The following is a 14,613-nucleotide window of genomic DNA, read 5'->3' on the forward strand; positions in this document are numbered from 1 at the left end:
GCAGTTGCTAAGTAAAGGCAGCTGCCTATTTACAGAGGAATTCAAAGAGTTAAAGGAGAAATTCCCAAACAAAATATCCTCAGCAGAGTGTGGATGGCATGAGGATGCACTTAGAATAAACGTGTCTGAATGAAACCACGGAATTGCCTGAGGTTTGCCATGAGGGGCAGGGGTAAAACAGCCCCAGCCAAGGGCAGGAATCAGAGGGCACAGGACAAACCCTTCCAGCCTCAGCAGGCACTGGTGATGTGGGCACTGGGTGAAGGAATGGGGCAGCCAGGACATGAGCCCTGCCCATGGCCAGCCCGGGGCCCTTTTCCAGCACAGCATTGAGGGTGGGTTGAGAAATACCTGCAGAACATCCAAGGGCTCTGGCCTTCATCCCTCCCTCCTTCAACAGGCTCCCACCTCCCTTTGAAGGCCACTTGCAAGCCCAGTCTGGAGGGCCTCGAGGTGGGAAGGCATGGCTCCTTCTTCCAGCTTGTGAGATGGGAACTCACTGGGATCTGCTGGTGGAGTGTGAGCTGCACGCTCTCTGCATGAGAGGTGCACCAGCACCCCCAGCATCTTCAAGGCAGGCCACAAGGTAGTGCTTCAATCTTCCAGGATCTACCTCTGAATGGCTCCTTCTCCTTTCCTTCTCACCAGACAGGTGTGGTTAATGAGCTGGAACAGAGAGAAAACAAAAACCCTTCCTCCCATTCACATCCAGTACCTGTAATCAATGAGCAAAATAACTTCCCTCTTAGCAAGACATCGAGTAAAAAGACTCCCAGCATTGCTCATGAATAAAATAAAACCTTATAATAAATCATAGGCTGTAAGATGTGTTACAGAGACTGCATCTCAGCAGCTGTTTGGGGGAAGCCAGGCTGGTGTGACAGGTCAGTGTCCTGCCGGTGGTGACAGTCCCTGTGCTTGGGTCCTGACTGCTCAAGGTCTGCTGGGAGGGAGCAATTCCAATCCACTTAAGGGAGCAATGAGTCTCACCCTGTCATGTGTAACTGCAAAGCTTTTACACAGGTGCTGTTCCTATCTGTGAAAATGTTATTATCACTTTAAGTAGTTCCCCAGCCACAGGGAATGAGAAAAGCAGTGATGATGATGTGACACACCGAATTCAAGCTGTGGAAAAAATCTCAGCTATGGCACTTCTCTATTTGAGTTTCTGTGTGTTGGGGGTTAGGTTTTTTCAGGGAATTTATTCACATTTGTTGTCAGGGGGATGGAAAGTAGCGATCAGGAGACAAAAGCCGAGTGCCTTGACACACCCTTGAAATGGTTCTGGGGGAGCGGGGGGAGCGGGGTTCTGTTGGCAGTTTCTGAACGGGGGTGCTCGCTCTTTGCCGGCCTCGGAGGGGAGGCACTTGGGGGTTTCTGCTGGATTTCTGCTGCTCGGGGAGAACGCGGCGCGGCCGCGCTGCTCCCGGGCCCCGGCGGGCGCGGCACCGGCGGCGGCCACGGGCTCCGGCTCCAGTACCGGGGCTTCCCTCCGGCGGCAGCACTGGGCGTGGAAAGGGCAAATAGTGTACAAAGTATACAAAGCGTAAGACAGTGCACAAAGCGTACAAAGCCCCGGCGCTTGTCAGGGCCCTGTGACGGTCACGTTCACATCCCTGGGCTGCAGCGCCGCTCTTGACGCGCAGGGGGCGCCCTCGAGGCAGCGCAGGCGCGTTCCGCGGGCGCAGCGCCGCCCGTGGCCTGCAGTACCGCGGGCCGTCAGCAGGCGGCAGCAGCGGCCCGGGGGCTGAGCCCTGCGCGGCGCCAGCCCCGGACGCGCGGAGCCGCTGCTGCCGCCGGCACGGAAACCGCGTTCGCTCCGTCTGCACGGCCCTCACTGCTTCATCTGTATCATTTATATCTGCAGAAGATGTATTTGTGTTTTCAAGCCCCTGTGTATCTGTATTTGTAGATACAAAGGGGCTTGAAAATACAAGGACCAAACAAAAAAATGTTGCCCAGAGACATAGGCTGAAACCTGTTCTATCTCCTTTTCCTATTTTCTAAAGCTCATTTAAAAGGATCTTCCTTACCCCATATTTATTTCCATTAAGTTTCTATAAAGGTATAACAGAATTGTGGTTAAGTGTATTCTGTAAAATCACAGAGCTGTTTTACCACCTGGGCTTCTTAGTAGCATAAGCAAATAACAGATGTGAAAGTACTCTGCAGGAAGAAAGCATGACATGAAACAAACATTTATTTAAAAGGACTGTACAGACAAATTAAACAAATTTCACACTGTTACTCCTATGAGGCACAGGAGTAAAATACTTAAAACACAGAAGCCAGTGAAAGCACCAGATATTGCTAGAATACCTAAATACTAAAATGAAAATGTATGCTGGAGGAATTAAAAAACTGTAAAATCAAAGAATAAAGCACTTTTTATTTATTTAAAGTGCTAGTGAACTCTTACTTTCTTGAATAGTATGCTATTTAAAGTAACACATCAATGTCTATTCTTTCAAATTTAGATTATGTGAATTGAAGTCACTGTCAGGTTCAGTCAGGATCCTGTTTATAAAGCTAAGGTTGAATTCAGGAAGTGCAAGTAGTTAAATTTGCCTTACATTTTCTCTGTAATTAATCGTGTCCTTGGCACTAAAGTTTGGACAACTGATCCACCCCAGCTTGGGTATGAAAATTTCTATAGCAAAGCATTTAGATACAGTACAGTGTTTGCATCCTTTTACTTATGAGCTCAGGGTTGATAGCAGGGTGAAATTCTTGGGATTTTGGTTTTTTTCTGTTTGGTTGCAGAACAACAGGACTATCCTTTGAGGCAAGTGATGAACAACCTGGAAACCATCTTTATCAAGAGAATCCAGTTATTTTGTTGCTACATTGATACCCTTTTAAAAACAGAACAACAAAGACAGGGTTAAACAAGACTTCAGTAATATAAAAGTCTCCTAAGCTTTGAGGAGGGTCTCATTGTGCCTACTCAGACGATTTGACCCAAATAAGAATAAATTTCACCCAAATAAGAATCAATTTAAGTGAAGTGAAGAAGTATCCACAAAGATTTCAGATACAAACGAAGAAACCATTGTTGCTCCATGAAGCAAAAATGCAGCAGACTTGTGTCAAGAGCTGTACTTCAGACAGCTTCCTCTTCTGTCTGAATACCAAGAAATCAATATTTCATAATTATTCCTCCAGTCTCTTGAGAGAGTTGCCTGGGAGAAAAGAGCCTGGGGCTGTCACGAGAAGAGTTCTTCAGTTAAACTTCTGTGATTGTTCTGTGAGAGAAAAGAAAACTCTTTCCCTATGAGAGACACTGCTTCCCTCCCTGCCCCCACCCCCATGGTCCCCTAATACCTCATACATATTTTATCTCCTGAAATGGCTAGAATCATAGAATAGCTCAAGTATGAAGGGATCCATAAGGATCATCAGGTCCAACTACCTATCAATAAACTGTATGGCTAAAAGTGTCATCCAGGTGATGCTCAAACCCTGACAGGCTTGGTGCCTTGGCCACTTCCCTGGGTCACTGGGCCAGTGACCAACCACTCTCTCAGAGAAGAACCTTTTCCTGCTGTCCAGTCCAAACTCCCCTCAATGCAGCTTCATTCTATTTCCTCATATCCTGTTGCTGGTCATCAGAGGGGGATCAGCACCTCCTCCTCCTCCCCTGGAGGAAGTTGTAGGCTGTGGTGAGGGCACCCCTCAGCCCTCTCTTCTCCAAACTGAACAAGCCAAGTGTCCTCAGCTGCTCCTCAGAGGTTTTGTCCTTGAGACCTTTTGCAGTCTTGGTCACTGTAACAGTCTGATGTCCTTCTTGCCCTGAGGCATCCCAGACTGCCCCCAGTGCTCCAGGCCCCAGCAGTGCAGTGCAGAGTGAGACAATCAGCTGGCCATGCTGTGCTGGATGTACCCCAGGCTGTGCTTGGCCCTTTTGGCAACCAGACTTCTCTCCAGTTACACTCACCCTCAGCAATGCATGCTATTCATATGGCAGGACTTTGTAAAGGATGAGAAAATTTGTAAATACTAGTACAATTGATGCAAACACATCATATTCACTTAAAAAAAAAAACAAACCCAAACCCTAACCTTGTAAAACACAAGAGCACATGAGACTAGTTTAAAAAAGTAAAAGTACAAAACTGTTGTACTAAATTAGTAAGTGGTGCATCCTTAAGTATACTTCAGTTCAGGGATCTCCCAAGAAAGAAAGAACCTGGCAAAGTAACAGTAAAGTGAGAACAACTATGACTAACCCTACCTATTTCAGAACTGTGAGTAGAAATCTCTACAAATCAATCCTCCTATTCACACTACTTCATTACAGACCATTCACCCACTCCATTGTTACTACTTTTTAAATTTATGTACAACTGCCATCAAAGTATGCTGCTCTCCTGTATGCACTTTGGGGAAGTCCACATACTGCCTTTTAACTCTGTGCAGTTTCCCTTCAACTCCATAGGAATTGCCCTGAACAGAGCACACAGCATGAGACCACTCTGACATTTAAAACAGTAAAATCAGTATTTGTGCTACAAAACATGCATAACACACTATTGCCATTTGGAGCATGGAGACTATCTTCCATTATTGCTATCTCAGAGACCAAATCCCTGTAACTCAGCTAGCAGAATCTGCTCTTCACATAATTTCAGGGGCAGGTGGTCCACATTGTGTCTGCTGTTGACAGATGTTGATTTGACCATGTAACATTAAAATGGGGGAATATCTCCTGAACCTGGCTTAAGTTTTAGGACTATGTTCAGTAAATCACTCATGGACTTTGTGGCAGACTTAGGAAATTAATGGCAATGTATGTGATTTGGCCAGCAAAATTGCATCATGTGGATTTATTACAGTTGCCAGCATTTGGCAAAGTTCTTGGAGCAGAGACTTGGGGCTTCCCTGTTCTTTCTACCTAACAAATCGAATTCCCAATATAACCACTCTAACATAATAGTAGAGAGAAACCTGGGCTAAAGAGAGAAGAGTGTGAACAAGCAGTTCCTGCATCCCACAGTTAGTGAAAAGAATATTTAACACTTGAGATCAATTTAGGCAACAAAGGTGGTCACAAAACTGGGATTAGAGATGAGTAAATTTTAAGTGCCAGTTCTGTAAGTGCCATCCTCCCCATTGCACGAACTGTTGTTAAATTACATGAAACAAAGGGAAGACGTACAGGGAGTGATCTAATCCAGATGCTTTAGTCAGGGTTCTTTTGGCACACAGGGAACAACAAACTGGCTTGAAGTAAAGCTTATTTGAAAATGACCTATTAAAATACAGAAAAATAGAAAGTTTTGGTTGAGGGAGGACAATGACACCAAAGCTGCTTGGTTCTGGTGAAATACATAATTTTTAGTTGACACTGCTCCTCATGCATGTTCCTGAACTTTCCTACACTCCAGTGGAGGATTTGTCTGCCAGGATTTTTTGACTGTAGAAACCAGGAACAGAAGACATGCAGAATGGCTGATGTGCAGTCTGTGCACACAGAGATCTGGGATGTATCCTGCCTGTTTCCTAGAGAACCACAGTGCATTGGTCAGCCATAGAGCCTAGGAGGACCACTAACAGAGTTCACTTCAGTCTTGTTCTTAAGCCAGTCAGTCTTTTGACTGCTGAAAATAATGCTAAGATGTTAAAGCAGGACAAATTACATCATTTTTAGAAATTCATACACAGCCAGCACCTTTTCAAGTTTTAAGTCAAGTTTGAGGGAATGGTACAATCAACTTCAGTAAATCAAAACCCATGTGTGTCCTTAATGCATTGATTTTCTGTATAACAAGTCTCCTTTTCCCTGAACATTTCCTGTTTAAAAAGAGTTCCATTGGATACCCAAACCTACCCAGTCTTATGAGATTGGGGAACAAAGTGTTCTTCAGTGAAACAAACAGGCAGTCTGCTATTCAGCACTTCAAACAGTCTCCTGTTACTAGGAGAAAACAGAATAATCTTTTAGTAACATCTGTTTTTTAAAAAGAGAACATAAAAGCATTTGTGGTAATCACATTTGGTCAATAGAAATAGCCTGACATTTAGGATACTTGCACAAAGAATTCCAGTTTGTTTAGGAGTACAAAAGATGGAGCAATTGAAATGTTAGACTGTAGCACCAGTAATATGTACTTTCCTAAAACCAAATCCTAAAGACTGGAAGGAACTGAGAGCAGGAACATTGTGCTTACATTGCATTTAAATAGAAAACAATGAGACAGTCATACTTGAGTCTGCAATTCAGCAAAGTCTGGGCAAATTTGCCATTCTACTGGAAGAGTACTGGGACAGGTCACACAGCTTGTCACAATCTTCTGGCTTTCATTCATCCTGCTTCCTCTTGGGCTTTTTGGGGTTCCGAGACCGGCTCTTGGCTTTGCACAGGGGACAGATGGGCGCGTTCCGGTGGATTTGCTGGTGACACGACAAACACGCCTGAAATGCAATTGCAGCCTCTGGTTACCAACACCAAATGGCCTTGGCACACAGGTTACTGAGTTCCACTACAGACAAAAACAAGGCTCCTTGCCTGCAAAGGCAGACTGCTGCTGCATTCTATACAATCTAGGTTATGTGGATTGTAATTTCAGGCTTACTGAAAAACAGAGCATCTCATTGAATTAAAACTACATTTCTGCAGACATGTGGCTCATGCATGTATCAGTAACTTTAAATTCTATTTTGTGTTAAAGGTTACAGTGATGTTTTAAAGGTGTTTACCTGCCTAATAGCTCACTGAGTCAGAGGAGTTACAGTGATGGCCAACTGCAGTGTCACAGAATTGAAGGCAGGAGCAGGTGATTGGATGAATTCCACATATTGAACACAAGGTACAGAACTCTGCCCTTTTGCCCTGACTAAGCCCTGTAATTTCTGTTTGACTGAAGCCTATAACTCACAGAAAGGCTTTCAATTGCCTAACTACAGATAGAAAGTATATTACTTAGGGGGTGTACCTCCATCAGTTAGCCTTCTTAGTGATTCTGGAACCTGGGTGGGAGGAATACCCCTATGTAACTACTTAACTCTTCTCTCTACATAAGGGGCTGAGTAAAACTGTCACTGAAGTGCCTGTGGTTATGTTACATTAATCCACATGTTACTCTAGAAGATCCCAAGTGCAGAAGCAATCACTTTTCCTGGTAATTTACTCCATTGGTAATTTCCCTCATAAAATATGTTCACTGCTTTTAATATGACTCTGTATGGCATTAACTAAGAGCCATTATTTCTTTTGCCAAGATTTTTTTCTCTTTCTTACATGCCTTGCTCCCATGTGAAACACAAGAGGAGTGGGAATTGCCTACATCTCGGCTGAGGGTGACTCCTAAGTCCTAAAAGATTCCTATCCTTAACCCTTGATGGCTGGTGCTACTACTTTAGTCTACTGCTTGCTCTTGTTCTGAACCACTGCAAGGAAAATCACAATCAGGACACGTAATTTTTCCTTTTCACAAACATCAATCACTTTCTAAACACAATGCATTCCAATGACAAATGAGGAAACCCAGCACATTCCATCTCCTGACCTTCATTGGAGGTGGCTGTTGTCTGAAAGTTGCTGTCTGTCTGGTGTCTTGCTTCCTGGCCACCTGCAGCTGCTGGGCAGCTGCTGCAGCTGCAGCCAGAGACTCTGGGATGGGAGGCTCCTGTGGTTCTGTCTGCCATTCTGCTTTCTGCTTTTCAAAGTAGCTAGACAAAAGAATGACAAACAAAAAAATGTAACCACCTTCTGCAGTATTTCATTAGTCTGTAAAGGATATTTGGTGTTAAAATACAGTGGATCACATTTCACTATCATGTTCCTCTACTAAAGTCAAACTGCCAAATTGCCTACACATTGACTAGTTCATAAATAGAATATGTGGTGTTTCCTTCTGCATTTCTACACTTCAGCCAGATTCCAGACTGGATGTAAATCTAGTAAGATGAAAAATAGACAACATGTATAGAAGAAAAATAGGCAACAGCTTCAGATGCACCTCTGTCAAACAGTTTTTCTATTTTATTCTGTTAAAATTAATCAGTTTTGTTCACAACAGATTAATAAACAGATCAATACATTCTTTGTAGTGTCAAGGTGTTTGGAATGTAAAACAACATTTCTATAGAAATACAAAGGAAATCTTGAAAACTGTCTGCATGTGTAAACTATATTAATTGTGCCGGGCAGCAAGAGCAATACATGCTTAATAAAACATCCCTTGCATTTAAAACTGGGCTGCTAAACAAAGGACACTGTTCTTTGAATAGTAGCTAATTCTGCCACTCTGCCCTGCCTAGGTTATATGTAAAAATGAGACTGTGATTTATTATCCAAATCCATTCCACATCTCAGGGAAACTTGTTGACAGTCACAGGTATTTGGCTAAAAGCCACTGCCATGTGCAGGCAGCAAAAAGTAGAACTCTGACCAGGAACAGCACAACCCAACTGAAGAACACCTGGTTTGTATCCCTCTCAAGTATTGCCTCCTACTATTGCTTGCTAAAGAAGTAATTTTCAGGGAAAATTAAAAATGTAGAAAAAGCGACATATAGTATAAAACCTAGAAGGCCAACAACCACCCTTGAATGTTTGCATGTGATATGTAGGGTTTGCAGATTGGAATAACCTAAATTTAACCTGGAACAAATTCAGACTGAATGTTATCAAACACATGTCCTCCACATTCCTTTTTTGTTAACTTCTGTTTTTCATGCTTACCTTTTGGGTTGGTTTTTTTCCACCTACCAACAAAACTAAAACGAGAAAATGACCAGTAGAATTGAAAGAAAGCATAAAGCCAGATAATGTTTGCTTTGGAGACTTACTCAAGGGACAGTTTCTCTTCCTCCTCACATAGGTCTGGCAGCCTCTGCAGGCCCAGGGTCATTCTCAAGGCATCCACGTGCTCCTTGAGGGGCTTGTACTCCTCGTGGAGCCGGCGCGTCGATTCCAAGAGCTTGTTCAGATCATTCTCAGACTGCTTGATAGTGTTCTCCATCTGAAACAGCAGGTTGGGCATGCTCTTAAGGAGCTGTTCCCCTCTGACTGAGCAACAGATTGTACCAGAAAGAGGAGATTTTTCTCACTCAAGTCGGAAGAGATTTGAGACAATGCAATAGTAAAGCCAAGACTTCAGGTATTGGGACGATGCAAAATGGGCAAAGGAGAAGCAACAGAAAGTGACATATGAGATGGATTTTCATTTTAAAAAGGTACACTCAACCTATAGGACCTTCTGAACAACAGAAAAAGCAGAGAGACGGGCTACAAATAAAGCTGGCAAGTGAGGAGCTATGGAAGACTCTCAAGAGACACTGAAAAGGAGCTTAAAGTAGCATAAACTAATTTTCTGTGTTTCTAAGATACCTAAACACTGACTGGCAGAAGTTAACAAACAAGCTAAGGAAAGGTTTCTGCTTCTCTTATGCAGCAAGTGGGAAAAGCAGTAGAGAAAAAGACAATCTGGCTGCACAAAGAGAGGAGGATGAAAGAGAGGCTGAGGTTATGCATCTGGACAGGGGAACAGACATTTGAAGCCATAAATGAATGCAGTTTGCACATCCAGTACATAGCTTGTACTTTTTCACTTGTTGGAGGTTTTTCTTGCAGTGCAACACAGAGCTAAAAACCCCATGTAAGTGCCCTAACATGACATAAAAAATGTATTTAAAAATATATTCCCTATTCAGCCTCTCTAATTAGGCTATTCATCCCTGTTTATAAATTGTTTTTTCTCTTATTTGTATTGATTCCCTTCAGGCTGGTGCTTCTTGATGTTTGGTGATTTCACTCCATGATGAAGGTCATCTCTTATTATGAACTTAACAAACACTATGTATTTTCTCCAAATCTCCCAGTCCCACCTATCTGCCAAATTTTCTGTTTCTGGGTGCTAAATGAGAAAAGACTAACAGGAAGAAATGTTTTCTATGGGACAGCTGGAGTAGCATCACTGTGGCTACTGGTAAAGTCACAGTAGGCTTGGTTATCTTCTCTATCCTCTCAGTGCCACAGCTCATTATGCCAGCATTATAAAATATCCTGTCCTACAAAGGGGAAAAAACAATTATCCTGAGGTATATTTACTTTGCACTCTCTGTAGGATCCTAGGATGGTGTTGCAAAGTGCACATTATTGCAGCAGTGATGCTTCACTCATGTGCACAATTCCACAAGCTGGGGGATGATTCATGTGCAGCTGTGTGTTAGTCAGAGAGCCTGAGCTGGGCTGGCACTCACCACGTTAATGTCAGCGTGGATCAGTCTCAGCTCCTCCACGTGAGCCATCTTCTCCTGCAGCAGCAGGTCCATTTCCTGTTTATATTCTTTCAGGTGCCTCTCCTCAGACTCCAGGGCTTCAAATTCTGCTTTCAGTCTTGCCTTTATTTTTTCCATCTGCAAAGTCTTGTTCCTGAATTCCAGTGATAATTAAAAAGATAGAGAGACAACAGTGAGCCACTGACACATATTTTGGTGAGATGTCAGTTTATATGGGATTAGATAGATGAAAGAAGGCAATAGCAGCAATAGACAAGAATGAGACTAAATGAGTCTGAGAGAAGGTTAGGTACAAGGAGAATACTGAATTCTAATGCCAGCTCTTTTGCTGAGCTTTTCAGTGGTAAGACAATCCTTGTACTGAATTATGAAATTAACAGAAAGTTGTCAGGTTTTAACAGAGCATAGCAGAAAGCAGGGTCAGTCACTTGGACAATTAATTATGGCTACATAATCCAAGTGTCATAGCTAGTAATATGACCTGGGTTCCTCCCTCTCTCACTTCAGGAGTTTATAAAGCTGCAAGAGATAAAATCAGTACCATAAAAAACTTCTACATACCATATGTATTCAGAAGCAGGTGGTCTGACAGGGATAATATGAAGGAGATTTAAAACAGAACAATTACAAAATTTCTGTTTCCTCTCTTGTATTTATGACATGTGTCTGCATCTCTCATCAGTAAATTCACTCTTATTCTCTTTTATCTCCTCCCAGTCAGAACACTGAGTCTTTAGGTATTTACCTAATTTTATAAGTGGGTTATTTCTGTGGAAGTATTTAAATAAGCATGCATGTAAATAAGCATCTGCATATATGTTTGGATTGTGGGCATCCGATGGGTTTACTGAAAGAAGTATTCACTTGACTACAAATTATATGTATTTATCTAAAGATACAGATATGAATATAGAGATCAGATTCTAGATTCCCACATCCCTTCAAAACCCAGCTAAGCTGTATCATAATACATGACAGAGATCAACCACACAAATGGGCAAGTTCTTTGATTTTGTTCAAGAAGACTTCTTTCCCCTCTGTCTGTAGAATTCATGAAATGCAGATTAAAATAAAGTCTGCTAAATCTATCAAAGGTGAATCTTTAAACATAAGGAAATCTCATGTTTATCTTGAAGGAAATTCTTCACAGAATGCAAGCTTCGAATGAGTGAGTAAGTTTATTTGATCAGATTTTGTTAAAGGTGACTCAAAATGGACATCAATGTTGCGAGTAGGACTGGCTTTTTGACACTGATTTTTTTTTTTATTTAAAATACACTCAACTAACTTGTTTGGTACTTCATTGTACACTAAAGCTAATCATCGCCTTTGCTCTACCTTATACCACAAAATAATAGCAAAAATCCATCAAGTGCAGTTAATATATCCCTTTGAATGGGTGATCAGAAAACTGAATGCACTGTAAATTTCCAAATACAGGATACCACTCTCACTGAAAAATTAATTTAAGTGTTACAGTAATTGGACCACACACTGTAGTAGGCCACAGTTAGATCTGTTTTCTAAAACATAGCCTGTGTCCAGTTGAGTACAAAATCATTGTTCTTACAGTGTCACATCTCTTTCTACAAATAGTTTGGGGATACTAGACAGACAAATATCTTTGCTTGATCTTTGTTCACCTCTGTGGTATTGTGTGAAGAAGGCTGAGGCCCATACTCTGCTGCCAAATTCACTTGTTCCACGGATAAAGTGTGCTCCCTAGAGATGCTGTAACCAGCCAGAAGTGCCTGTGATCACCTGGGAGCTGGGATTCCTCTCCAGCCCTCTCTCCTCCCTCTCTGCCAGCCCCTCCCTGCCTGTCATCAGTGCCAATCACTTCTCATGGCTCTGGGGTTTTGCAGTCAGCATGCCTTACACCTCCCAGCTGCATTCCAAACCACTGTTCTCTCTAAGGTGCTTTGGTTCCAACTAAACAGACAGCTCAGCCTAATGCTGGAAATCGGTGCCCCAAACCAAGGAGTGAAAACGCCCTGCCTAAAGTTATGAAAAACGTCCCCGATGCAGGAAGGTGCTGTACCTGCCTGGCTTTTAATGAGCTCCCTCTCCCACAGCATCCTGCAGCTCACCCGATGAAGGACGCTGTGCACAAATTCCCGCTGTTCTGCACGGCACGAACCGCGGCCTGAGGCAGCTCGGGCCTTGTGGCAGGAGGGCACGGATGAAAAGGCCCCGGGCCGGTGTGTCCCCATCCCCGGCGTGTCCCCATCCCCGGCGTGTCCCCATCCCCGGTGTGTCCCCATTCCCCGTGTGTCCCCATCCCCCGTGTGTCCCCATCCCCAGTGTGTCCCCATCCCTGGTGTGTCTCCGTCACCGCTGTGCCCGGCGTGTCCCCATCCCCGGTGTGCCCGGCGCGTCCCCATCCCCGGTGTGCCCGGTGTGTCCCCATCCCCGGGCGGCGGCCGAGGGAGCAGGCAGGGACATCTCGGCCGGGCTCCCTCGGTGGCTCCCCGCCTTTGGCCGAAGGGGAGGGAGGGCAGGGACGGAGAAGCCGCTGAGGCTCAGCCGCTCCCCTCTCATCCCGCAGGGATCCACCGCTCCCCGGAGGGCCCTGCCCTACCGCCGCCCTCCGCAGGGGACGGACGGACGGATAGACAGACGGACAGATGGCTGCTCTGAACCCCGTGGGGCTCTGCCGGTGCCGGCAGCGCTGCCCAGCCCTGTCCTGCCCGAGGGCACGTCCGCCCTCGGATTTGGGTGTCAGACTCTGCTTTCCTTGCCATCCCCGCTTCCTTCTCAGCCCGACAAGGCTCCTGCCCGAGAGTGAGTGGGGCAAAATAACAGATTCAGAGCCTCATGAATACGAAATGCTGATTCAAAGGACTTAAAAACAAACAAGCAAACAAACAAACAAACAAACGGTGAAACCCCACGGGAGCCGCGGCCCGACACCACTCCCCCCGCTGCCTTGGGTCCTTCCCCCCGCGCACTCCGCCTTCCCTCCGCGCTATCACTCAGGGCTGCGCTCTGCAAATGCGCGACCATTGCCGCCCTGCGCTACGCATCCAGCGGCGATCCCCAGCAGCAGATGCTCCCTCCCTGCTTAGGAAAATGTATGTTGAGCTCTCGTCATGAAGCCAGCGGTAGTTTTCTTTCCGTCACTAGCACAATAGCTACTTTCGGATCGATGCAACTCCTCCGCTCCCCCGAGGAAAAAGCTGCTTCACGGAACCGATGGGGCACAAAGCAAACATACCTGATCTCCTTGATGCTCTCGAGTTTGCACATTATTTCTTGCTCATCTGCCATGCTTTTTACTCCCAGTTTACACCTCCCGTGAAACGTACAAAATGCCCGGGGGAAAAAAAAAAACCGAAACCAAACCAAAACAAAAAACCCATACAATAGACACAATGTAGTCACCCCCTGCTCGCATATGGGCTCTGAGCCTGTGCGGCAGGCTCTAGTGGGAGCTGTGGGACTTCGAGTCCGGGCTCCTATTGCTGCCCAGGCAGAGAGGCTGCAAAACGACTACAACACCCACAAGGCAGAGCAAAGCTCGCCTGCCCTTCTTCCTGCAACTACATTTTAAATCAATTTGTCACACCTCATTATGCCAGAGGTTGTTAGGAGTGCAAAAAGAGCAGGAGGCTTCCATCTGAGATCTGTGCAATGTTTAGCATTTCGCTAAAATATGCACTAAAAGACTTTCGATGGGTTCATGATTTTGATTAAAAGCTTTGACAAAAAGGGATGCTGTAGGCATTACTACTACAATGCTGTTTTCTCCTGGATGCTCTGAGTTTTCTACTGAATGTTCTAATTGCTCACCAAATCCAATCTTTGCAATTTTCAGGAACTGATAATGAATCAGCAGCATTTGTGAATAGAAGAGGTTTTGTGAATAGATGTTTTATTTACTTTTTCCATTATTTAAGGACTTTCCCCTATATTGTTGTGTTCTTCAAATAAAGAAAAAGGTAGATGAAAGAAAACAGTGATAGCACCAGCATCCTCTTCATCACGCTACAGCTTTTGTAAAGAAATTAGAACATAAAAGGTCTTATCCTCATGTAATCTGAGTCAATTGCAAACTCTTGCTGCCTTGAAAAATGAAGATTGTAGGATTGAGTCCTAAGTGAGCTGTGTGCTCAAAGGGGGCAGGCTTCTTTGATGCATGATTTAAATAGATGAACTAATTGGTTTGAGGGGGTAGAAGACAAGTTAGCTACAGTCAGCCAGTGAATCTTGTTGCTAACACAGTGCGGGAGTGAGAGCAGGCAGGGTGAGGACAAGAGGGAGAGAAGGAAAATGCCCTCAAACAGGAGTGATGAGAATCCCAGCCTACTTTTGCACTCTTTATCCTATTTTTGATTCCTGTTTTTACAGGCTAATTCAAAAGGTTGAG

General features: G+C 44.3%; 1 protein-coding gene across 1 annotated transcript; it reads right to left on the reverse strand.

The window, feature by feature from the left end:
• Positions 1-6,231: 6,231 nt before the first annotated feature.
• ZC4H2 (zinc finger C4H2-type containing) lies at positions 6,232-13,529 on the reverse strand. The gene is made up of 5 exons (XM_084213307.1): positions 13,462-13,529; positions 10,206-10,377; positions 8,793-8,965; positions 7,509-7,671; positions 6,232-6,414 (listed from the first exon to the last, which is right to left on the reverse strand). The coding sequence occupies exons 1-5, from the start codon at positions 13,512-13,514 to the stop codon at positions 6,301-6,303; spliced, it is 675 nt and encodes a 224-aa protein (XP_084069433.1). The 5' UTR covers positions 13,515-13,529; the 3' UTR covers positions 6,232-6,300.
• Between the last annotated feature and the right edge of the window lie 1,084 nt (positions 13,530-14,613).

The sequence above is a fragment of the Fringilla coelebs genome, assembly GCF_963513975.1.
Source record: "Fringilla coelebs genome assembly, chromosome: 11".
In the NCBI taxonomy this organism is placed as follows: domain Eukaryota; kingdom Metazoa; phylum Chordata; class Aves; order Passeriformes; family Fringillidae; genus Fringilla; species Fringilla coelebs.